General features: G+C 35.8%; 1 protein-coding gene across 5 annotated transcripts in view; it reads right to left on the bottom strand.

Moving 5' to 3' along the window:
- The window catches only part of CUNH8orf34 (chromosome unknown C8orf34 homolog), a 226,540-nt gene that overhangs the window by 162,840 nt on the left and 36,441 nt on the right, over positions 1 to 27,259 (bottom strand). For 3 of the 5 annotated variants that reach the window (XM_045581467.1, XM_045581468.1, XM_036437098.2), the window contains exons 2-6: positions 21,290 to 21,437; positions 15,005 to 15,136; positions 9,597 to 9,725; positions 5,321 to 5,349; positions 3,083 to 3,255 (exon numbers count right to left, since the gene is read on the bottom strand). In XM_045581467.1, coding sequence (XP_045437423.1) covers positions 3,083 to 3,255; positions 5,321 to 5,349; positions 9,597 to 9,725; positions 15,005 to 15,136; positions 21,290 to 21,437 — 611 coding nt within the window. The remainder of the gene's footprint in view (positions 1 to 3,082; positions 3,256 to 5,320; positions 5,350 to 9,596; positions 9,726 to 15,004; positions 15,137 to 21,289; positions 21,438 to 27,259) is intronic. The other 2 variants (XM_045581470.1, XM_045581469.1) reach the window with 1 other exon arrangement.

The following is a 27,259-nucleotide window of genomic DNA, read 5'->3' as shown; positions in this document are numbered from 1 at the left end:
AAGGGACAAGTTCATATAAGGTATACCATTAAACACACACACACACACACACACACACACACACACACACACACAAATAAAAACCTTCCAGGAGGAAATTATGGGTAAGTCTCTACCCATAAGACTCTTAAGATTCACTATGCTTTTATTTAATCCTCTCTCACCTAATAATGAAAGTCCAGCCTATTGTGTATTATTCTGAATGAAAGGGATAGTTGGATATGTGCCAAAGATGGAGTGTAGTCATAACAGACATTCAAATAAGATTTGAGCATTAAACAAGAGGAGAGACCAAGGTAGGAAAAGGTAGAAAAAAATTAAGAGGACAATAAACATTTTTCCTTATAAATAAGCTTCATTTAGCACAAGTCTACTGGATGCCATCTATGTCCTTTCTTCACTCATTTGACTGATGTCTATTGACAACAACAGCATGTAGGCCCCATTAGCAGAAAGGAAAACAGAAGGAATCATCTTTGAAAATTAAGTCTTTTCTTTCCGGATCTAGAATATCATGTAGTCTGTGAATGTTCATGATAGCTAAGTTATAGTACAATTTCATAACTATTTAAAGACAAAAGCTAACACTAAAGCTGCAAACTGTAGAGTCATTTAAAAATTTCTCAGCCCCTTCTTATTCATCCAAATTAAATCTAATGCTATATGAGTGCCTGGTATAAATTCAGAAATCCTGTTATGCATTAGAAGATCAAAAAGATATAGTTTCCCATTCATAGTTTATTGTTATTTAAATCCAGTTCAGTATGCATGCATTATTTCAGCTCTATTGGGGCATCTGGGCAGGACTTGATCACTTTCTTCATTTCATAGGTAATACCTCAACTCATAATTCAAAGCTAGAGAAAAATAAAAGTGAAAACATTTTTGCACAAATATTTGAGAGAGATATTTATGGATTAAGTTTTTATGGATAAGGGATTGAACTAGAATTGCAGGAAAGATTCCCTTTAATGGTATTCAAGAGAAAATAAGAGCTCATGTAAGCTAGGAAAAAAATAGAAACACTAATATTTGCAGTAAAAAGCTCCAATCATTATTATGACTAAATGAAAGCAAAATGAAAATTGATATTCCTCTATTTTATATTTAAGAACTAAAGATCTAGCAATGAATAAAGATAAAGCCATATCAGGTTTTATAAGCCTGGTATTAAAAGTGAAATTACTCTCATTGACAGGTGAAATTGATCTGGCATTTTACAAAAGAAGGTAAATGGATTTTTAGAAATGGTTTTATTCTCCTTATATAGAAAACTCAAAACTACTTAAATATTTTAAAAGTCATTTCTCATGGAAATGGAATCATTTTTTTCTATATGCCTAAAGCACATTAATGAGTATTCTGAATTTCCTTCCCTCCAGCCAAGTGATAAGTCAAAGTGAAAAAAGCCTGAAAGCTATTATATTGTAGAAAATATAATTTTATCTTTGAGAAAGAATAGTTATTGCTTGCTGCTAAATTTAACATAGGATATACAAAGTTACTGTGGCTATGCTATGCATAGGAAAAACTTTTCTATGGTGCTAAGTTAGTAACACTCATGGACAGTTTTAGCTCCAGCAACAATTTCAGTTCACGGGTATTTATATCAATTTTCTCAACCTTGTGTTTTATACATTTCCCTTCTACCAGCATATAGAAAGGTAAGGCAAATCTCTCATCACCCATTTTGAGCATCATAGGTCTAAGTAAAATGAAATATGCACTTACAAACTTACAAATCATAAATGTATATGCAGTCATAGTTATCAACTCTAAACTTAAATGGTTTTAACCAAGGGTTTTTGTTTTTTTCCTCTTTATATTCCACATTAACACTGCCTTATATTGTCTATTATACATTTAATAGTTTTCTTAGCCTTGATTATATGTTTCTTGTACATCAGAAGTTCTCCCTTTTGGATTCCTTTTTTAAATTAAATATATTGGTTAATACCACTATATGAGTTTCAGGTATACAATTCCACAATACATCATCTGTATATGGCATTGTATGCTCACCTCCCAAAGTCTTATCTCCTTTGACATCATCTATTTGCCCGCCTTTTCCCTTTTCATCCTCTCCTGACCCCCTTTCTCCTCGGTAACCACCACACTGTTGTCTGTGTCTATTTCTGTTTTTTATCCCTTCATCTTAGAGATGCTTTTATGAACCTGACCACAAAGAAAGGAAAGAAAAAACAAAAATAAACAAATGGGACTAACTACATCAAACTAAAAAGCTTTTGCACAGCCAAAGAAGCCATCAGCAAAAGAAAAAGGCAACCAATTGAAAGGAAGGAGATACTTGCAAACTTACCTCCAATTAGATTCTCCAAAAAAAGAACTCATACAGCTCAACAACAAAACAAACGATCCAATTATAAGAGGGGAAGAGGATATGAATCAACACTTTTCCCAAGGAGACATACAAATATACAAAAAGATGCTCAACTTCACTAGTTATATGGAAAATGCAAGTCAAAACCACAATGAGATACCACTTAAACCTGTTATAATGGAAACTGTGATTAAATAAAGAAAGAAGTGTTGGAAAAGATATGGAGAAAAAAGAGCCCTCATACACTGTGAGTAGGGATGTAAATTGGTACAGCCACAAACAGTATGGAGGTTCATTCAACAATTAAGAACAGAGCTACCATATAATCCAGCAATCCCTCTTCTGGGTCTCTACCCCAAAATTTTGAAAACACTTATTCATAAGGATATATGTTCTTTCAACTCTTTAACAGTCAGCCATTCCCTGCTCAATATTATAAAACATCTCAACTACAGATTTTATCCTTGAAATTATTTCTCTACTGGGTATTAGAGACAAAGAGATGGTAATTTCTTTAGATGTAAAGGGGAAAAAATCAAAAACAAAATCTAAAAGCAATTCTAGTAGCACTCTAATTTTAAAACAGAGAAATTAATTTTTATCTTGTGTGGAGTCCAACATAATTTTCTATATAAAATTGCTAAGACTTATTTCAACAAAGTCATGCACATGGATTTATTTTCCCTTTTCACCTTGTAATAATTAATAATTTTCAGAATCGTAGACACCATCTCATCTTACCTTCCAGTGGGGCTAGAGCTGCTATCTTCACTTTCCCATGGTTCATTTTTACTTCTTGGAATTGGGGGCTGTAGCATTTCGGCTGCTAATGGATCAGCATCATTCTCTTCTCGACCAATCCATTCTCCAATCACACGGGGTCTTAGAAGAGTAGAAGTAAATGCCACTGTTTCCTGAAGAGGAAAAAAGAACAGGTGCTACCTTAGCTTATTTACTCTTTTCAACGAACAAGGAAATAATTTTATCTGGAGTTTCAACTGCTTCCTCAAATCAAAATGTCCCTTTTCCTTTCTGAATTAACTTAAAACTTCAGTTTTTTCCATCTCTACTAGATGACTTACTCTATGTGATTTGTGCTCATTCCAGAAGGTCACAGAGAACTTCAAGAAGGAATGCAATTCTATGATAGCCAGGAACACTCATGTAGAACTTCTAAACTATAAAACTATAAGATAATAAATTATCTTGCTTTACTTTCACAGAAGCATAGAAAACCAATATAGTGACTAAGCAGAAAGAAATTTCTAGAATTCACACAGGTTTTTTTTTTTTTTTAAGGCTTTAAAATAGTATCAGTCTTGTTTATTTTAACTTTCCATTTTAAATACAATTAATAACTCTTATCTTTTATAGAATTCATAAACTACTTTTAAAGATCATAGAATAAATAATTTCAATGAAATTATGACCTAATTAGAGTGACAGTAACAGACCAGTATTTTATAAAGGTTACGAAAAATATATCTTTAGTGAACCTCCAAAATATTAATGGAACATTAAAAGGAAGAACATGTATTTATTTTTATTATAGTAAAGACAAGATGTCATCTGAACACAAATTGCAAACCTTTCTGTTTGACTGATTTTTAAAAGTTCATCTTTATTTTTGAAAGAATTATAGATGCCCCCTTTTTCTGTTTGATTGCTTTTTTAGTACCTGCCTGAGATACACTTTTTCTTACTGAGCAAAATGCAAAACTGAGTTTTGTGGTCACCAGAGGGCACCATGGGGCAGGCTGTTCTCTCCTCCAAGATCAGTTCCAGGAAGGCAAAGAACATAGACTGTTTTTTTGCATTATCTGACACTCCTGAAAATCAGGTGTGAATGGGAACAATTCCTTATATGAACTGGTTCCTAAATGTATAACTCTGAATCAAAATTTTATGAGCAACTACTCATATAAACAATATTTAACAGACAACTCAAACAATACAAAAGCAAACTCTTTTGTTGTTGTTGTTGCTAATCCTCACCTGAGGATATATTTCCCGCATGAGGCCTAAGAGGGCCGGGAATCGAGCTGGCAACCCAGGTACATGCCCTTGACTGGAATCAAACCCAGGACTCTTCAGTCCATGGGCCGATGCTCTATCCACTGAGCAAACTGACAAGAGCTAGGAAAGAGAACTATTGATGGTATTCCAACCTGTCAAATTTGCTCTCTCCCCAGTTTTTCTAATTTTGATAAGTGGCACCACAGTTCATTTAATTTCTCATCCTCCAAACATAAGAATCATCACCTGATCTTTTCTACTACTCATCAGATCCAATCCATAGCAAGCTCCAGTGATACTACTGCTAAAATATATTCCTAATCATATCGCTTCTCACAACTATATTCTCCTGGCATCTTAAAATGATTTTTAAAATATACTTAGTAAGCCCTAACTGGTTTGGCTCAATGGAGAGAGTGTTGGCCTGCAGACTGAAAGGTCTCTGGTTTGATTCCAGTCAAGGGCACATGCCTGGGTTGCGGGATCAATCACCAGTAGGGGTTGTGTAGGAGGCAGCTAATCAATGATTCTCTCTCATCATTGATGTTTCTACCTCTCTCTCTTCCTTCATCTCCATAATTAATAAAAATATATATTTTTAAGTAATTAGTCAGGTTTACAAAGAGCAGCTATAGAAAAGAACAAGTTTCTTTCATATCTTCATCATCATCATCAATGCAAGAAGAATCCAACTTTTTTACATATTATTAGTTTTCATTTTTAATATAGTTGTTGATTACAGTGGCTCCATTTTCTCTAGCCAAATTTGAAAATCCTTAACTCAAAAGAATAGGAGACATTATATATTTCGTATAACTTTCATTTAAAAATCTAAGCATATAACTTTGAAAAAACATTTTTAAATATTAGAACCATACTTTATATTTGAACATTTAATAATGTTCAGTGGATTAAAACCTAAATTTCGTATGTTCTTTTCATTAGATGTATAGTTCAACTTACCTTATCGAGTTCATCTGAAATTGCAATACCTGGGATTCAAAAGAGATTTATAAAAAATGTTTTAGAAGTAATCTTTAATAACCTAATGTTAAAGTTCTACTTATAAAACTAGTGTATTTTCCATTATATTCTTTCTTTTTATTAGTGCTTCAAAATAGTGTGATACAACCTTTCTACTCATGAAAACAAATTAGGAATTCAAGTCAACTATGACAGCATGAACTGCTGAAACAATGCAAATGGTGCAACAAAAACAAGACAAGAACCACACTGGTTTTTAGATGCAGAGCTAATGTGCATATAATTGTGGGAATGTAGTCTTTATGTTATAATGATAATCAAATATAACTTAGCTCATTACAATTCTGTTCCTGCTTATAAACTGATTTAGACTCCTAAAGTGATAAAATATTAAGGCAGAATGGTGGTTGGAGATCATTATTTTAATTCCCCCCCCCCTTTTTTTTTTTTTACCGATGAGGACACAGACTAGAGAGTTCCAGGAATTTGTCCCAATCTCTTAGACTGACAGCTTCTTAAGACAATGGATAAATTATTCTTCCTCACAATTACCCTTCTTACCATTCACAAATGCCTCACTGTACATCTTATTTCTATCTTTACCATTTCTCCAAAATTGTTTTAAATCAGCAACATAAAGAGCTTAGTCCTTAATTTATTTGTCATCAATGTCCTGTCATTAAATGCTATTAACTCCCTCTCTTTTCTATTCTCCTGCTCTGTCTCCCTCACAGGAATCCTGTTCATTGGAGTCCTTTCCTGAAATGCCATGGGTTCTTTGCTGAGCTGTCTTTCTTTTCAGTTGATATACTTCCCTGGGTTATCTAACCTATACCACCTGTCACTATTATTTCACTATATGGTGATGACAAAGAAATCTTTATCTACAGCACAGACTTTCTTCCTGAGCTAGTTGTTGATTTCCTAAGTGCATTTCAGTCTCAAAGTGTCAGGCTAATGACACTACCTTCCTTGCATATCACTTCCCCCTTTTTGAGAATGGTGCTGTGCCTAGAGCTGAACCTAGGCCCTGGGGCCAGGCATTGGAGCTGGTGTGGCCATGTGTGGGGTACTTTACCCATTCCTAGAGCCTCTCCACTCCAATAACCTAATATATATCCATTATACACAAAGAAGAAAAATATTGCCCTACTATAACTCAGGAAGCGGCACCATTCTTCCCCTTGTAGATAAAACTAGAAAAAAAGGTGAATCTGAGACTCATTCATCATAGCAATAGTCCATTTAATTCTTTTTTTCTTTTTTTTGGTAAAAGTTATTGGTAACTAGGACTTGTATGTATTACTGCACCAAAAGAATGTCTAGCTACAGCTTTGGGAATTTGGGGTGACTTAAGTTTAACAAGTATTCAAGGATGTGCTGTATTAATTAGCTCCTTCAAACAATTCAAGAAAAGCTTCAGGAAGGAGCAGCATTCCTGCTGGCCGGTATCTGCATTGTGTGTGTGTGTGTGTGTGTGTGTGTGGTGGAGGACTCTGAGACATAATGAATTCGCAGTGGGGAGGATATGTAAGACCAATAAGCGATCCCAAAGCTTTCCAAACAATTATAAATATTTACAAATGCCTAACATAAGTAACCATTTGTGAATATTAGGTTTTAAAAATATACATAATATTTTAAGTGGTCACTTGGAATAACTCAGATTTTAAGATAATGTATAGAACACCAAATGGTATATGTCACAGTCTACAATATATTTAAAATAATTATTCCAGTTTACAAAAACTAATATTTTAAGTTCTTATATTTACATTCAATACAACAAAATGGTCCTTTCTAATATGAATTCAGTATTAAAACTGAATATATTGTACTATATATATATATATATATATATATATATATTTTATCAATCTTTATTGTTCATATTATTACAAAGGTTCCTCATTTCTTCCCCCCTCCACCAGGTTCCCACCCCACCCTCCGCCCCATCCCCCATTGTCCTCATCCATAGGTGCACAGTTTATGTTCAGTCTCTTCCTCCCTCCCTTTCCCCGATAGTAAATCCCTTTTCAGATAGTAAATCAGTTACTTAGCATTTTCTCATATCAATAATACCTCCACATGCCCACACAAAAGACATTTCCAAATAGGTCAATCAGCTTCATCCAGGCCCCACCCAAGGCACTCACAGATCAACACCCCAGTGCTATACTAACTCAACACATCCAGATCTAAGCCTTCATCACTTGATTCAGCAGACCCTCAAGTTATATTTTTGTCAAAAGACTTTTGAATAGCCAAAATCTACGTGTGGCATAGAACTTGCCCATCACTTATGACCTAGCTCCTTGGATCCTATCCACTGTCCATCACTCTCAACTTTAGTCACTATCAGATACAATTTTGCAGAGCCAAGAAATGTTACCAATGAAAAATGGAGATGAAGGGAATGGTTGCTATGAAGGTATGTTAACATCCTAAGAAGTAGTTGGTCCCACAATAATATTCAAACTAGATAAACTGAAAACTTGCCTTGGGGAAAAAAATTATGCTTCTAATCATTCCAAGTATTTGGTCGAACATATTTTATAGAGTTACCTATTATTATATTTTTTAACATTTATATATTTTTATTATTTTGCCTAACAAATTATCTAAATAAGTCTCTATTCTATTGCATACAGTTCTTTCTGCTCCTGCTTGACAATGTCAGTTACCGAGGTTATTTTTCATTGTTTTGTAGTTTCACTTTTAGTCAAAGCTTAAACTAACTAAAAACAGTTGAAAGAATTTTAAAGAAATGCTTCTTTAAAGCATAAAGCTCCAATGGGAACCATTTAGAATGGGTAGCCAGGATATGTCTCCTGGTGCCTAGCACAACATTCACAGCTATTTATTCTTACAAGTTATCATATTTTAAGATAATATTGTTAAAGTATGTAGAAAGGCAGGGGCAGCAGTGAACTGAAAATATCCAAAAGAAAATTTAGTGAGTGTGTTGCTATAATATTCTGCGAGGGAGAAAGGCCCACTGCACCACTGGCTCACTCCAGAAGCTATCCCCTGAGTGAGAAAGTATTGTATTGTTTGAAGTCACATGATTTAGGCCATGAAACTCCTCTAACATAAGGTTATGGCAACCTAGCCAGACACAGCTCAGTAAAGGCCGGAATTGCACCTGTTTTTCCTGATCTGGGGCAGGAACAAAATGGATCATGTTAAATGATCTGGGCATTTTCATTGTGATGTGAACTAGGGACTAGAGAAGAGAATCAGACCCAAAACATATTTTAGAGGGGAAATGAGCAAGATTTGGTAAGAATTAATTTTTGAATAGGTAAGGGGGAGAGAGAAGAGTGTAGAGGGCTCCCATTTATTATAGGTAAATTGATAAGCAACGGTGCCACCATCTGAGACAGAACACACAGAAGGATGGTCATATTTGAAGAGGAAGGTAGAATCTACTCTGATATATTGAATTTAGCATGGCAGTGAGCTATCCAAGTAAAGATATGTTTTGGCATTTTGTTTCAAAAGCATATACAGTACAGACTAATGTTGCCAATAGGTTCTGCAACTTTAAGTAAAACAACATACAATAAAACCAATTTACCATAGGCTAGTTGATATAAACCAACATTTCTATAGCATCTCCTCAGAATCTGCACATATTAATATAAGCCTTTGACATATTAATATGATAAGGTTCTTTTCATGAATATAGTATAGCAATAAACTGCAAACTCACTTTATCATTATTTGATCCAAAAGTAAATCATAGTTGGCAGAACAAAACCTCTAATCTAAACCCTTGGATTATAAACCATTGCTTTTACACAAAGTACATTACACGGCACTACACTAGGCTCTGAAAGGATTCTAAGAAGAATCTGGCCCAGTTACCTTCCTTAAATGTAGATGCATTAAAAACCCATAAAAGCAATAGGAATAAGTGTTAAGATGACACAAAACAAAAAGGTTCAAAAGAGAAGAATGAATAAGATACCACTAGGTGTACACATGACCTTGGTAACAGAGAGATGATAGAGAGAGGTGGTGAAATAACCATGAGGGGTCTATAGCTCCTCCTACTCTGTATAACCAGTCTGCCCGTGAGTCTGTGTAATATGCAAGATCAATCTCACTTCCAATCCAGGCCCTTAGAACTCCTCAATCTCTCACGTAATTTTAATGAGGATGTTGAAAATGGGCTACCAGCAATATTAATGAATGTTTCTACTTTGGTACTGGTTAGGAATTTCAATTAGGATTAAATAACTGAACTTACTTCGAGAGAGCTTCTCAAGGGCCTTTCCCAGCTTCTTGCTCTCTTGAAGGATGTGGTTCAATTCATCAAAATCACGGCTTTCTGGTTTAGTTCGCCAGTTCCACTTAGGATGATCTACTGACCTTGACACTATGTTTAAAAAAAATGATTACTTCATAAGCATGCTGCATGGTAATAAAAATTTACTCTTCGTCATTATGCGAAAGACTGTATAAGATTATATTCAGAATAAAAATTTTTGTCTTGGAAATGGTTTTCTTGTGAGCAAGCAGTGGGAAGTTATAAAGCTGGGTTTTAAGAAATGTTTTAAATGAACAAGTAAAGGGAAGTGTGATGCCTTTTATATAAAAAAAGAAAAATCAGGTACTGATTTAAAACTAAAGATTTCTAGAATTTAAAGAAAACACAAAAATAAAGTAGATTTATGTTTTAGCAGCTTAAAAACTTCTTTATCATCAATCAGTAAATATTTCTAAGACATTCTTGCATTCTTCTAGTAAAACAGAGACGATGGTAATTACCTTCATTTCTCCTCAAATTCTGAATTCCCACTAAAATTATTAAAGGAATTTTTATTTTTATTTTTTGGACAAAGAATGAAGTAAGCAAGGAGAGAAGCCACTATTAATATGATGGCAAGAAATAACATCATAGTTTATTGGAAGATGCAAAATGAATTGATGAATAGTAAACAAATTTAGCAAGCTAGAGAATACCAAAACTTAGTTCCCCCAAAGTGATCATTTCAGATCATTTAAGCATTGAAGTATCAAACAGGACCAATGACAAAGTAATAAGAATATAATAACTTTCTTCTTCAGACCAGAATAATTCATTGAATATCACTAAAAATTTTACAACAATAGAAATACAGAAGAGATCTTAAAAGCTTTCAGAAACTAAAGTAGCAAGTCATATTGTCATCAGACTTCTCAACAGCAACACTTCTCCTCAGAAGACTGGGGAGAAAGTTTTTCAAAATTTCAACTAAAGATTACTTCCAACTTAGAATTTTCTACCCAATTAAAGGATCAAGCAAGATACTTGTAAAGACTCAAAATTTATCTTGCAAGCATCCCCCCCCCTTCCACCTCCAGAAAGCTCTTAGTGGAGATGGTCCACCAAAATACAAAGTGGAAAGACTTGGGACGCAGGCAATCAATGATCCTCCATAAGAAAAAGGAAAAAGAGATTCCCCAGGATGACAGTGAAGGACAATCCCAGGAGACAGCTGAAAAAGCGGCTAGAGACCCAGAAACCAAGACTGGAGCAAAAGGATAGATAGCTACAGGGGAAATGGATGTAACACTTTTCAAAATGAAATAAAATATAAAATAAGACCAAAATTAGGATCACTTGATGTATTTGATCATATTGAAAGTTTTTAATAGTTTAACATAGGATTTGGTGAAGTATTAGTGATGGATACATAGAAAACAAACAGAAAAAAGGTCAATTATGAACTAATAAATTCATAGTTGGCCATCTTATGGCTGTACTGTGAAAAATGCAAATTAATATATACTCTAATACCAAAGCAGAGTATACATTCAACCAACATTTGAAATATCTGCATGATGGTAGGGGGATGCTGAGATGGGGCCAAAGTATAAAGCACAAAGTCTTAGAAGGAGGTCAAAAGATGATGCCTCAAGTGTAAAAAGTAAAAGAGAACATTAAGTACCTTGTATGTTTAGATATTTAGACCTGTGTGGCAAAAGCAACATATACAAGAGTTAAAAGTGGTTCCACATTAGAAGAATAGAGGAAGAAGATCAACACTTGCCTTGTAGTTTCTACTATTATACTTTACTTTTTAAACCATACATTTTTGATGAAAATAAAATAAAATAAAATATATTATATATTTATATGGTAAGGCTATAGGAAAGACAGGCTGTTGAAATATCTTTTCTGCTACCTATTTGAAAAGTAATCTAGAAATATCAATTATAATAAAAGTATAATGACCTTCTGGCCCAGCAATCTTATGTTTGGTTAATTATAATAAATAAAAAATGCCTATACTAATAAATTACAAGGTTGTTTATCAGGAAGTGAAAGGTATTAATTTATTTATTCAGGAACCTGTGGTGGAAAAATTCTGAAAATCATTTAATGTCATTCAGGGGAATAAATAAATTAAGGTACATTCACACTATGACACAGTCTGCTCTTATTAAAAAGTTTATCTTAAATCCAAGCTTATTAGCATGGAGATACATCCACAAAGCATTTTAAAATAATAAAATTAAGTTACTTAATGTATTTTGTGTTAGTTTATACAAAGAAAATGATGTATTCTTTATACCTATGTTTCTCTCTATATATATATTTCTTATTACTATGACATCAGTCTCTTTAATATTTCTTACAATGCTGGTTTGGGGGAAATAACCATATTTTGGTATGGGAAGGTCTTTATTAAAAAAGAAAAGGATGTAAAAAAATCCAACCTATTTCAGAGGCTGTGAAAAGATACAAATCATTTGTGAGGGAGTAGAATTTGAGTGGACTGAAGAAAGACTGTATTTTTTAATTGTCAGAATAAGCAAATATTACTTCTGTAATTTAAATAAATCTAAAATATAAAAAATAGAATGCAAGTGCTTCCTCTGTGTTTCTTTGTTTAAGGGATTCTGGGAGAGATATCAGCTAACAGAGTGAGTGTGATAAATGGTTCTAGAAAAGACTTCCAAGCACACTGCTATTACCCCAGGGGATCTCTGGAAACAAGCCCAGGCATAGGGGAGAGGAACTCAGAAAAGGAAAAGATAAAACTATGTTTGTACCATATCCTTCAAAAGATTGGCACTTTTGTTAACCTTTATTGAACAATTTCTCTAATCTAGATCATTGCATTATCTAATTTTCCTGCAAATTAACATATGCTATCAAGAGTTCTCTCTCCTTTTAATTTACAAATAATAGAATAGTGTTTGTTTTTAAAATCAGTCCCAATTAATATTTCCGAATAACCACCAGACATGGCCAGCTCCCAAAGCATCCCAGCCTTTACAGACCTACCAGCTGACTGCACTGACATGGCCAGACCAGAAGAAGTACCCAATCATTCCACGGAATCCTGAGGAATTACAAACTGCTGTTTTTTTAAGCCATTGAGTTTTAGGGAGGATATATGAAGCAACAGAGGACTGATACAATGCTCAAGAACTTTCCTCAGCAACTTTCAAGAGGAACTAAAAATAACATTTTAAATATTTTGTGGCTTGTGATGAGGTGATAAATAGATGCAGATATATCCAATTTATCAAGGAAACCAAATCTCAGGCAATCAAGGCCACTGAATGATGATGGTCAAGTCAACTATCCTGGGGATTTCAAAAGATGTTTTGATAAATAATGGAAGGACACAGACTCCAGATGGGGGCATCTCTTAAAGGTTTCTGATGGGTTAAAAACCTTACTTAATTATAGTTAATCTTAAAACTGAAAACTACAATTTAAATACATTTTAGCAAATATTCTTGGAAGAAATGGAAAACAGCAGAACAGTATCAACAACATAAAACGACACATATGTGGTGATAGAACCTAGGAGAGGGCACGTCTATGACTTAACTGGGGCAAAGCTCTCCCCCAGTGCAGAAGTCCATCCACAGTCCCCTGCAGACAGCATCCTCCATTGGCCCATAAGAGCTCGCTACTTCATACAGCAGCCTTCTGTATACTGAGCAGGGCTAATTTTGAGCAATTCTTTATTATACTAATCAAATTCTGACTCACTGTGACCACCACCAAAAGTTTCTATGTATGGGTTAAAAATAAATGTACTGTTTCCTCCAAATGACTTTACCAATAAAACTGCTAATATTTGATAATAATATGCTTATGTCTAGGATGAAAAAGAATATAGTTTGTTTTTTTAATCTAGCCTGATGGAATTTGGTTTTAAATTGAGATGTTCAGTACCTTTACACTTACTGTAATTATTGACATGTTTTTACTTAAACCTAACATCTTGATATTTGGTTTCTATTTTTCCAATCTTTTTTTTCCGTTCTTTATCTGCCTTTGTTTAGGCAGATATATTTTTTTCTTTTCACATTCCATTTTAACTCATGTACTGACTATTTATGCCATTTTATGCTTTGCAGTGTTTCTTTACACATTACAATATGTACATTAAACCTATTCCAGTGTGAGTTCAATATATATTCTGTTACTTCAGGAACAATTTATATTTTATTGATTTTTTAAAGAGAGGAAGAGAGAGGAATAGAGAATTAGAAATATCAATGAGAGAGAATCATCGATCAGCTGCCTCTTGCACACCTCCTACTGGAGATGTGCCTGCAACCAAGGTACATGCCCTTGAACAGAATCGAACCTGGGACCTTTCAGTCCACTGGCCAGTGCTCTATCAACTGAGCCAAACCGGTTTGGGTGGGAACAATTTAACATACTGTATTTTTTCCAATTAATAATTTTGACCCTGTATTCTTATTGTCATATATGTAATCTCTCCATATATTATAAAAGCTCACTTTGTTATTAATTTGGCTTTAAAAAGCTGACAGTTGGGTGGAATCAGAAGTTGGGAGCAGGTCACCTGAACAGAAAGAGATAGCATCCATCAGATGCCAGGATACCAGCAACAGTCCGTGACTTGGCAGCATCCCATTAGGAGCACAGGCTCTTCAGAATGAGCAGCCTGTTAGCTTTCTTCCCCAAAGTGGATGGGATCTAGTACTGATCCTTTAAAACTAGTAAGCCTCTAAGGTTATAGATTTATCATTGCAATGTAGGGTGGGTGTGGTGGTGGTGGTGGTGGTGGGGGTAAGTAAGAAGAAAATGAGTGAGAGAGGAAAAGAGAGAGAGAGAACAAAACAGAAGTAAATATAGGGGCTTCAGGAATAAATAATAAGTAGGAATTCAGGGAAATAATAGGTGAAGGACTACATAAAATGTTGTTAAGTGTTTTGAATACAAACCGAATTTGCTCCCCCTGTAATAGATTTAATTTGCTTTTGTGTACTTTTAAAAATGTAGGGTGGATGTTGCTTTGAATTAATACAATGCTGCAACTGGCCATCAGAGGCAAGGGACCTATTGTAAGCAAAACACACTTTTAAAAGAGTAAGTACCAAAAGGTCTAAATCTGTTACACGTGGAGGGGTTGGGTGGAGGGGGGCAAAGCGGGGAGGAAATGGGGGGCATCTGCAATACTGTCAACAAAAAAATACATTTAAAAAAAGAATATGAACAAGTTACTGAACAGAAATAAAGCTCAATGTTAATGCTGAAATAAATACAAAATTCATTACAATTAATAGCCAGAATTATCAGCTAAAACACTTGGCTTTAATTCTTACCTTTTCTTCACTTTGTTAATAACACAGACTTACATATACATTAAGTAATTTTTGAATAACAAACTTCCTTACATGATTTGGATTCTGGTGACGGTGGAGAAATATTAGAGACAGCAAGGTCACTTTTTGACTTTTTGGGCTTCTTTGCATTTAATTGCCAAGGCTTATCATAGCTTCTCACATCCCTTCTTGCTCCTTTATGTTCTGTTCAAACAAACAAACAAACAAACAAACAAATATGTAAATGCCTGCCCACTAATGTGATTTCAAGACACATAAAAAACTAAATTCATGAAGTTATTAGTTATACTCAGCAAAATCTACAGGTCACCTTATATAAAAAAATAATGCAAATAGTCCATCTGGTGTGGCTCAATGGTTGAGTGTCAACTTGTGAATCAGGAAGGTCATGGTTCAATTGCTGGTCAGGACACATGCCCAGGTTGTGGGCTTGATCCCAAGTGGGAGCCATGCAGGAGGCAGACAATCAATGATTCTCTCTCATCATTGCTGTTTTTCTTTCTCTCTCCCCCTTCCTCTCTGAAATCAATAAAAATACAAAATAAAATAATCCAAATATCCAAAAGCATTTCTTAATTTCTCCTGTACATTTTAGTTATCAATTTCATATGAGTCAGTGTGTATAGTAATATGATAAAGGTTATTTTAAACTGTGAAATTATTTGAAAGGCTTTAAAAGGCATGGGTTACCATTACTTAAAATAACAGTCTTTAAATGCTGCCATGGAAGAAAGCATTGTATTCTGATGAAAATAAAACACGTAAATATTTACCGTATTTTTCGGACCATAAGACGCACTTTTCCCCCCCCAGAAGTGGGGGGGAAACGTCCCTGCGTCTTATGGTCCAAATATAGCCTACACATATACTTTTAAAAAAAAGTTTTTTTACTTGCCTGGCTCTGTGTGGTCTCTGTGTGCTTGCCCGGCTCTAAAATGGTTCTAAATGCTGCTGTTTACTTTACAGGGTTGATTACATGTGTTTATGACTGTGATGTTGGGTTTTAATGCACATAAAATATTTTAGGACACTATTTGTTTCAGAATCTTTTTTTCTTCATTTCCCTTCTCTAAAAACTGGTGCGTCTTATGGTCCGGAGCGTCTTATGGTCCGAAAAATACGGTAAGTAAATTTTACTAATGTTAGTTTATCCATTATTTACTTTGACACAGAAAACTGACATTCACCTAAGTTTCTTCCACAGCATCACTTATTTCCCCCTTGTTTCTTCAAGAAAGATTAATTCAACCAACTTTGCTAAAGTTATAGTTCCCCTTCATACCAATTACCAATTGGTCAGTTCATACCAATTATTAAGTTAAATGATCTTTTCAAAAGTTCATCCCTCTTGACTTCTTCACCAAGAATTTCATCTTTTTAGACAGATTTATTTTTGCAGAATGTTTTCTTCTGTTTTTAGAGCATTAAGAACTTCTCATTCCATTAACATGACTACCTTCTCTGTCTCATTCATTGCTTCCTCATCTTCCTCTTTCATCCAGATGGCATTCTTTAGAGTTTCCCTCTGTCTTCTTGTTTACATTTACAAGTTTTCACCCCAGCTTTATGAACAAGCCATACATCTTTCTCTGGCCACCCACTTATAAGCACTAAATAAACAGCATGTGGATTTCTCAAATGTTCATGTTAAGTTTGTACTTAACTAGGTGTTACTCAATTTTTCCACCTCCAACATCTCATTAAACACCAAAAGAGGTATAAATATTCTAAAACACTAGGAATTGAAATATTGGCCTGTGGACTGCCAGAACCCAGGTGGTATGTCTATTGGTAAGATTAAGGCAAAAGCCGAGACTGGTTTGGCTCAATGGATAGAGCGTCAGCTTGGGGACTGAAGGGTCCCGGGTTCGATTCCGGTCAGGGGCATGTACCTTGGTTGCGGGCATATCCCCAGTAGGGGGTGTGCAAGAGGCAGCTGATCGATGACTCTCTCATTGATGTTTCTAACTCTCTATCTCTCTCCCTTCCTCTCTGTACAAATCAATAAAATATATTTTAAAAAAAAGATTAAGGCAAAAGATAGGCAAATCAGAAAGATGTTGGCTGGTTTCAAGACATGCACAATACTTGCCCCTGTCTCAGAGTTATCTCCTTATGCTGTTTCATAATCTCAGAATTTTTCTTTCTATTTACATCCAAGCACCATAATTTATTCTAATGCAATATGGGTAAAGGAATAAAGGATCCTGTTTGTAAAATATAGCAGCTCATGAAACAAAGAAAAGCTAAAAAGAACCAGAGAGAAACAATATATTGGATTTTGTGGCCTTTTCAATTCTAAATTTCTAGCAAGGAAAAACAAATCCACATTAATTTAAATAATCCAGTAATAATATTGTTCTTATTTAGTTGTTTAAAAAGAGATGAAGCATATAGTCACTAGTCAGTTTAGCTGAGACCCAAAAATTATACTGGTACTGGAAATTTTAGTAGTGGCTTTGGTTGCTTTCACCTGTTTCTCTAAAATTCTTTAGAATAATTAAAAAATTCTAAGCTATACAGTGAGAGGACAAATTAGAGTCCACCTATTGACAAACATGGAACATTCCTAACTTAATTTGAATTAAAATATGATTTTAAGAAAAACATTTAATATGCAAAACAAGAATACAACATTCAAGATACAGAGGAAACTGATGGGTTTACAAGAGATTTATTATTGAAAACGTTCAAATTTTACATTGTGGCTAACTTGCCAATAAAAATAAAATAAAATAAAATAAGATTCTATGAACCAAAAAGAAATGAGAGAGGAGGTAAACTAACTAACCTATGATAAAAAATTAAAAAAATTAAAAAAAACCTCTGAAGACAGAGGTTTAAAGAAAAAAAGAAGATAAGGAAATACTACAGTAGTAGGAAGCTAAAATGCAATACCAACATTTAAATTTTTGTTCAAAGCCAGAGAGAGAAAACTGACACTGCAGAAAATTGAATCAGTGACACAGAACACATTGACAAATAAATTTCCCTAGAAGTTAGTCTATGAAGAAAGGCAAATATGTATAATGAAATGAGAGGAATAGAGAACAATATTTACACATACTTTATTTTCCTTAAGAAGAAATGTAAACAAATATAATAGAAGCAGTAACTAAGTACAAAAAAGAAAAAATATATTCTAGGCTTAAAAGCGGGATTTGTTAATTGCAAGGATTTAGTGAGCATAGGAAAAGTTAGAGAAAAGAGATAAACATTTAGATGTATTCCCAGTAAACTTTGGAACATCAGAAATGAAAAGAAAGCAAATCCCATTCGGGTTTAAAAAGAATAATTAAAACATCTAAAAAGGAATAAAATAAGGCTGCTTTCAGGTTTGTCCTTGACAATATCAAATAACAAACTTCTGGAAAAGATGTTGTGCCCTAAATTGCTAGATCCACTTAAAGGCAATAAGAGGACATCTTGAGATATTTTCAAAAAGTATAATTCCCATATACTTTAAATACTGAGACATTTTCTAGCTAATTGGAACATACACCAAAAGAAAGAATTAAAAATTGCAGACAAGGTTTAAACTAGCATGATGGACTGTCCACCTGAACTAAAATTTCTCCAGCTATATTCCTATCCAAGGATTATTCTGTGCTTTCTCCCTCCCTTTGGTCATACTCTGCCTCCAAAATTTTTCCTCTTCATTTTCTGGAGCATACATTTCATGGTAAACAAACATTCCTCTGCTCTTAATCCCCGCCCCCTCTCATGTCTTAAAGAGACACCTCATTCCTCCTGCTCTGCAGCTTCCTGGAGTGGTGAGTGTTCTCTTCTCCATTGGCTGGGTTGTCCAGGCCCAGCAATGTTGAGCTGAAAGTCCCTCCTGAATTGTGAGTAATGCTGGCTGTCTACACTATTCAACATGCTTTATTATCACCATCACACTGGCCCTGATATCTCTTGCAACCCTCCTCATGATATTGGCACAGTCTCCCAGACCTTTCAACAACTTGGATGAAACCCTGGTGACCTCTTAATCCTCAGAAAAACCACCCATTAAACCTCAGACTTCCTTGTCCTCAACTTTTAAAGCTTCACTTCCCTGATGCTTATGATACTCCCAAACTAAGGCCATCAATAGGACTTTCTCATCATCTGGAATCATCCCACCTCGTCTCAAGACAGCACAGTCTGTTGTCCTTCTGTAACTCTCCCATTTTCACTGAACCTTCACTTACACTGGCCTCCTATGGATTTTCAGCTGTCCTCAGTCACCTCACTTCTCAATAAACAGACAACATTTTAGGTATCAGGTATTACCTCATCCTGGCCTTCTCCCCGTCCATCTCCTACTCAATCTGTTAATTTAACCACAACTTCTTCCATTCCTTCCCTCCCACAGTTTTCATGATTTTATGTATGATATGAATGCCTCACCTGTGCCTCCTGCCTTGACCCATCCCGAAAGTTTTAGACTCATTCTTGCCTGCTGTAATTATCTACTAAGTTGCCCCACTAGAAGATCAAACCTATCGATAAGAACTGGACTTACTATCATTCATAAATTTATTCCTGTGTTACTGTCTTACTTTATTAAACAAGCATTTGTACCATTAACTCAAGCTAATAAACTGGGAGGTATAGTGATCTCCACCCCTCCTTCACCCTGTCTAAGCAGTGCGTCATAAAGCACTTGGGCCAGTCAGAATTCTAAGATGACCCCCGTGATCTCTGTCCCCTGATGTTTCTTATAGAGTCCCCTCTCCTTAAGTGTAGACAGGATCTTTACTTACTTCTAACCAACAGAATATGGCAAAGATGATGAGATGCCAATGCTATGATATGTTATGTTATATAGGATTCCATCTCATTAAATTTGAATGAGAGAAATCCCCTTGCAAGTTTGAAAGAAGGAAGCTGCCATAATGTGAGAGAGGCATGTGGCAAAGAGCTGCAGGTTGCATGTAGGAGTTGAGAGCAACCTGGACTGAAATCCAACAAGGAAACAGGGACCCCGGTCATAATTAATTCTGCCAATAACATGAATGAGTTTGGAAGCAGGTTCTTTCTTATGCCAGATGAGAATGTAGCCCAGCCAATATCTTGATTTCTAGTCTTGTGAGATTAAACAAAGGATCCAGTTAAACCAGAAACAACTTCTGGCCCATGGAAACTGTGAGATATTAAACATAAGCTGATTAAATCTTCACTTTCCTACATCACTGCCTCTTTAAATACTATAATTTATAAATATAGGCTTGTACAAGCTTCACTGGGTTCACCGATGCTCATCTCTTCTGTGTAACATAATGAGTGTCTTCTCTGTACCTGCACACCGGAGTCCAAGCCTATAGACCCAGCTCCTCAGAGCCTAAACCCAAGAAAGTAAGGCCAGGAAGAAACAGAAATTTGCTCTTTTGTATGCCAATAGCTCATATCCTAGTTTCCTATATGATGCAGATCACTTCCCTGTGGATAACTGACACTAGAGAAGTCTACATTCCAAAAGGAATCTCCTAAACCCTATGTACTTTAGTGTGTTTTTGAGATATGGTCTCAAGAAGGTACTAATATGAGAATACAACCCAAGAGACCAAAATTCTTGCAAGGCAGCACGAGAGCATCAAGAGGACAAGAAGAGTGAGGGGGTTGTGGCAGGAAAGCATATGGAGATCCTGCAGTCAGATTTCCCCTAGGAATCCATCATACAAGGAACTGGCTACTGAAGCAGCAGCCATGGGGATATTTGCTTTTGAAAGTAAATGCCAACCCAACAGACCAGTGTGGAGAAGTAAAAAAGGTTATCTTATAAGTAGCTATGGAAGTTAACTCTAGCCAATTATCTCACCAGGCTCACTGGGAAGATGGGCTATTGCCTCAGATAAATCTGGTTCCCAATTTCCAGAGAAAAGGCATCTTTCTAAGTCTGCATGTCCTACACAGATAAAATCTGGGCTGGGGAAATCAAGAATTATCAACAGTTTGAGCAACAAGAAAAGTGACTTTGGAGAAATCTATTGTTTACCTTTCTACAAATGAGCTACAGACATTTAATTCAAATTCTTCATAAAAAGAAATAAAGAACAAAAGCTTACAAAAATTAGCTTGAATTCACATAGAATGAAATCTTTTTATGAAAATCTGACTCTTATTTTCATAAGTTTAATGCGCAAATTTTCATACTTTGAAGCATAATACTGACACTATGTTCAAATTCAGTGACATTTTATGACAAATTTTAGCATATGGGTGAAGTTACAGATTTATTCATGAAACCCTAGGTAACCATCTAGATTTCTCTGAGTATAATCAGAAAGACTTTTCGTAAAGTTTTACACTACATGTATCAGAACTAACTAGGAAATACATTGCTTTGTTTACCTGATGCTTCACTTTCTGCCCAGAGAGCTGCAGATCCGGATAAAGTTCGCTGAAGCTGCCCTCGGTTTCCTTGCTTGGACTGAAGATGGTCAATGAGGAATGGGATGGGCTGGTCAGGTGTCTCAGTTATTAATTTGGTCATTAATTCCTGAAGGCAGAATAGACAATACATTTACATCTAACAATTATAACGAACACTTACTCAGCAGTTACTATGGCCAGATGCTTGTTCTAGCTGCTTTATATACAGCAACTAATTTAATCCTTTTAAAAGCAATCTTTTCAGGCGGGTACACGTTACTGTCCTCATTTTGAGGAAACTGTCATGCAGAAAAGTAAGTTGTCCATGTTACACAGCTGACACATGGCAAAGCCAATAATATATTATTCTACTTGGTAAAGACATATTAGAAATTTAATCTAACTCTTTTTAAAACCATAGCCTAAGAATTTAAACTTCAGATTAGCATGTGGAGAGATGGCGTGATAAACCCAGCTTTCCATAAACCTCACTATATACTTCATATACCAATGATATTTTTTCTTCCTAACTGTATATCAATATCACAAAATGAAAAACACTTATTTGGAATAAAATAAATGAGTAACAAGTCACAGAATCACAGAAAACAAGAAGTGTCTGAAACTGGCCTACAGACACTGCAGAATTTTCTTTCTCCAAAAGTCTTGATGGGTATTCGCTCTTTCTTCTTCTTCTTCTTCTTCTTCTTTTTTTTTTTTTTTTTTTTTTTTTTTTAACCAGTTAAGTAACGGAGATGTCTCCATCGGTCAGACAGGCTGTTCCATTGTTGGACTGCTAATGAAGCCTTACACTGGGCAGAAATCTGACTAAGGATAATAGTTACATGTTGTTTTCTTTCCTGTCAGGAACAGCGAAGAGCGAGCTCCAACGTGTGGTCAGTTATACTCCCCAGCCTGCTCTCCTACGAACAGCTGCCAACCCACACGGACACACTGAGCGATGGTTTGTCACTCACATGCACCATTTTACATTCACGTCAGTCACATTTCCTATTGGTTTCAGCCCATCATCTCAGTCTGTTGAGGATCAATTTAAGTTCAGAATTTGTGAGAGGCAGTGGTTCTTGTGAGTAGACCCAACAATGAGGTGTCAGAGTGCGAACAGAAGGGGCACTAGAAATTTCCCACCTTGTTGTGTGTGGTTTTTTTGTTGTTGTTTGTCCATAGTCTATTTCCTCTGCCTTGCATGCCCTTCGCTCAGATGTTGAGATGGCTGGCTTGTACGCATGCATCTCTAATGAGAGCTTCTTAGACACCGATCTTCATAAATCATAAATATTTACCACTTCCTTATTTTATTTTCCTCGCATCATTCATTTCTCCTGAATCATCTCATTGAATAGTTGTTCACCTGTTGGTGCTTGTCTCTTCTCCTCCCTCCCAGAGCACTAAGAGGAAGGATTGCCTGGTCTGATCTATACTCTCTCCCTAGGGCAAGGAACTCTACTGCTCATAGGTGGTGTTGAATGAATGAATGAATGACTGCTAAGTTTACTGATCCCAGCTAAATAGTAGTTTAATTAAAGTGCCTAACTGCCCTGGTAAACAGTATTTCAAGGATTCATAGATTTCTTAGCCCAGAAAAATACAGTATTCTGACTTCATATATAAGAAACTGCTGTCATGATACCTCAGGGATATTAACTGACATTTCTAACAGTGTAGGGACACACAGATTTATCGGAATAGAGGCAAAGTATTTTGTAGATGACAAGCTTCCAATGTGATCTCACAGACATGGATAAAGCAATTCAAGGAATCTCAAAAATGTGCAGACTAAATGGAGGAGTAAAAGGAGCAAAGGAATCCCACCTTAATTATACCATGAAGCAACCTATCACACAAATGTAATACTTTTAATATTCTGAAAACAGATAAGCAAGCAAACAGCTGACACAGGTCTTCTTTATTTACATTATTTAAAATAGTGATCATTGAGTTATTGATATAATCATTGCTCTATTGTGGTAAAATAATGCAGGGCTCAATTAAACCCCAGTTATGGATCAGTGGAATGCAATTTAAAGCATTTTGGATCTTGTTTTTGTAGAAGAGATGGATTATGTTCTATTTAAATTCATTGTACATAACAAAAGCTATGAAAAAATGGAGAAAAAGATAAATAGTAGGACTGACTAGATTATTCTTGTCACATAAGGCCTGAGCATTCATATAAAGCAACATTAGATTAATAAGAACTTTAAAACCACAGCAATTTCTATCTAGAAACTTCTTAAGATCTGATGCATTTTTTTTAACCTTTCAAATTGGATGGAAAGTTTCTGTGGGTATGTTTTTTCTTTTAAAATAAATTGAAGGGGCCCTGGCTGGTTTGGCTAGGTGGATAGAGTGTTGGCCTGCACTGAAGGGTCCCAGGTTCGATTCCAGTCAAGGGCATGTACCTTGGTTGCAGGCACATCCCCAGTGGGGAGTGTGCAGGAGGCAGTTCATCAATGTTTCTCTCATCGATGTTTCTATCTCTCTATCCCTTTCTCTTCCTCTCTGTAAAAAATAAAATAAAATGAAATCAGTAAAATATATTTTTAAAAAATAAAAAAATAAACTGAAGGGTTCTTATACTGTCTTTAGCAGATAGTTCATAGAGTCATAATAAACCAAATAATCACTGTTAAATATTTTATCATCAGTCTAGTAACTAATTTTGAATATCCTTATATCCCATTTACAAATATATGAGATTAAAGAAAGGATACATTTGGTTATAAGCAAAATGAAATAGTTATTGTTTACAATACCGTATGTTGGGCATCATGGTTGGGCCAGAATCTAATTTATGAATGCTGTTCACCCCTGAACAACATGAGTTTGAACTGCTTAGGTCAAGTTATGTACAGAACGTCTTCAAAACAGCGGTAAGTTTTATGGAGTCAGAAGTTATATGGGGATTTTTGACTGGAAGGGGTGCCTCTAGCCCCCACATTGCTCAAGGGTCAACTGTATTGTATTTATAAGATGAATTATTCTGCCTCTCACCCAATCCAGAAACCACTTTCCTGAATGTGAATATTTAACTCCTGAGGTTTGCAAAGTTGCTCCTCACAATAAAAGGATCGGTTTTGCCCCCACAAGGATTCATACAGAGACAGAACAGGGGGCTGACAGACTGAGGTGAGGCGTCGTGCAGCGGGAATGTCAGGTTGGAGACAGAGACAGGACTGCAGAAAGTTCCACAGCCGTATCGTTCTCCATAAGTAAAAAGTATCCTAGAACAGCAAGCCAGGGTCCAGGATGGAGGCTGATCGCCGTGAGGGAAACGTCCTGTGCTTACAGTGTAGGGGAGAGGGCTCTTCCACAATTATTACCAGGCGTGAAACAGTGGGGATAGGACTGTCTGGGTGCCAGAGCCTGGCCAACGTGGACACTTTGCACCTGGCCATCTGTCCACTGTGTTGGCAGCGCCGCACACAGACACACATCCAGATCTAGATTTAAGCTCAGGTGCATTATTACTTCCCCCAGAAAGAGGAGACATTATAGCACATCTTAACATATGTCGAAAGGAAGGGATGGGGGAAAAAATATATGAGTTAGTGTGGCAATGTGTTTTCCTCTCAGGCACATCAGCTGCACAGGGGCAGGCGTGAAAGAGGTAAGAATCTGTGTTTAGGCAGGGCTGGGGTTTAGCTAATGTGTGCAAATGGTCTGAGAGAGGGACTTGTGAGCACATCAAAGGAGCAATTACAGTAACTATCTACAGAATTACAACAACTGGCCCCAGGATTTAGGATGGACAGGAAGCGGAGTGAGGGCATCAATGAGATAAGGGAAAATGAAGATATGGTAGGATCCATGGACTGGATGTCCAGGTGGGGGCAAAGAAAAGCGGGAATTGGGATACCAGAGACAGTAAGCTAGAAGGATAGAGGAGACGGTCCAAGAGAAGGATGTCTGAAGTGAGACTAATGAAGAGCCTACAGTTTGTTACCAATAAGAGCAATTGGAATGGCTGAAACAGGGTATTAGGTAAAAATCACCGGCTGAGAGGAGTTCACTAAAGACACCAGGATGACAAAAAGGCCATCAACGTGTATATGGAAATTGCCAACATGGAATACAGGTGTAGTGTTAGAGAGTGTGGCAAAAATTAGGAGTTAAAACTATGGAGGAGTCTAGAAGAACCACCCAGCAGTCTGTGGATCACAATAATAATGAAGGGCAGTGGGCAATATAATCTGAAGACATGGAGTTAAAAAGGTATTTTAAAAATAGTTCTTAAAACTACCAAGTCTAAAACATTTAAGTACTATTGTTTTCTTTTTATTAGGAATATTTTCCCTGCTAGAAAAAACTATACTGTTACCATTAAAATCCCAAATTATAAAATAGTACATGAACATTAATGTTTATATATTCATTTTTCAAAGAAAATTTATACCTAATATGCAGAACACCAAGTCAATTTACAAAAAAAGTTAACAGATAAGGCATTTAATACTAAACTTACATAAACTAAAATCATGGCATTAAGTATAGACAGAAATTCTTAGATAAGCTAAATTTAACAGCATGCTGACATCATGCACTCCCTGTGGTTTATGATAAGTAAAAGAGCATATTAATGTCCTCAGTAATTGCTGGAAATTCATTCTAATTTATAGACACCTAACAGCCCCATTCTCAGAAGTTATAATCTGAACTTTGTTTAAATATGCTTTATATAAGGTTTTGTAGAGTTATGTGTGTTTTGATAAAAACATACATCATATGCTTAAAATTAAAATTCCTTGATGAACAATAAACAGAAATCTGTTTCAACAAACCCTCACTGGGTCTGGCTGAGTGCAGTGCAGCTGGTAAACTAAGAGGTGATTTTGAAAGATTCACAATCATTCAGTAAAATCCATTTTCTGCTGAAGCAATGAAAATTGCCAGCTGTTTTCAAGAATGTTTTACGTATGAAATATGCTGTGCATGCTTATATATTTTTATTTAAACTAAAACTTTTTTTTTCAACACAAAATTCAGACTACAGATACTATTTGGAAGCCATGTGATTCTGTAACATTTGTGCAACTAGTTAAATATATGTTGGTTTCTAGTATAGTAAATGGTCTTATACACTTACATATTGACTAGCCCTTCTCTCATGCCACAAGGACCCATAAAAAATAACAGAAAATATATTATTCATAGAATGAAAACATACAAGCAAGGATAATAAGGAGGGGTACCATCACTTGACTAGAGCTTTAACAAACTCTGGAAGAAAAATGAAGCAGGTAGAATAAGACTATAGTTGCATCAAAGCATGGAAGACACTACAGCCCAAGACAACAGAAGTAGGTTCTATTCTTTCCAAGGGAGACTATCCAAGGGGATATATCATCAGTGTAGGTCATCAGGGATCTGCACTCCCAGCAGGGGGGCTGGCTGAAATCCCATCTCCCTCCTATAGGGGGTGCTGTTGGAAGCTGGGCTTTTACGCACAGAGTGAGGTCAGAGAACCTTGTCTCCTGCTACCTGTCTAAGACAGTCTCTAGGAACACTTTTGGACTCTTGAGAAGCAGCAGAGCGGAACCAGAGGTAACACTGGACTCCCCATCTCATGGAAGGTGAGGTCAGATGCCTGGGAGTGAACCCAGGAAAGCAAGTCCCCATCAAAGCAAGACACCTTGACTTCCCACTGATATGTTGTTCGAGGAAGCACAAATGCTAACCTCTCTAAGCCAATACCCAGCTTTTCTTGTCAAGGAAAAGGCCGGATGGGGGAATCTATTCAAGTACAGAGAAACTGGTACAAGCCATCTATGATGATCAACCTACCTTTTCATTCATATGTATGAATCAGCAACCAGAAATCACTAGGTTTACGTATGAAATATGCTGTGCACGCTTATATATTTTTATTTAACTAAAACTTTTTTTTTCAACACAAAATTCAGACCACAGATACTATTTGGAAGCCAT

The sequence above is a fragment of the Pipistrellus kuhlii genome, unplaced genomic scaffold, assembly GCF_014108245.1.
Source record: "Pipistrellus kuhlii isolate mPipKuh1 unplaced genomic scaffold, mPipKuh1.p scaffold_m20_p_14, whole genome shotgun sequence".
In the NCBI taxonomy this organism is placed as follows: domain Eukaryota; kingdom Metazoa; phylum Chordata; class Mammalia; order Chiroptera; family Vespertilionidae; genus Pipistrellus; species Pipistrellus kuhlii.
The sequence above is the reverse complement of the archived record's forward strand: the minus strand, read 5'-3'. Positions and strand labels throughout refer to the sequence as shown.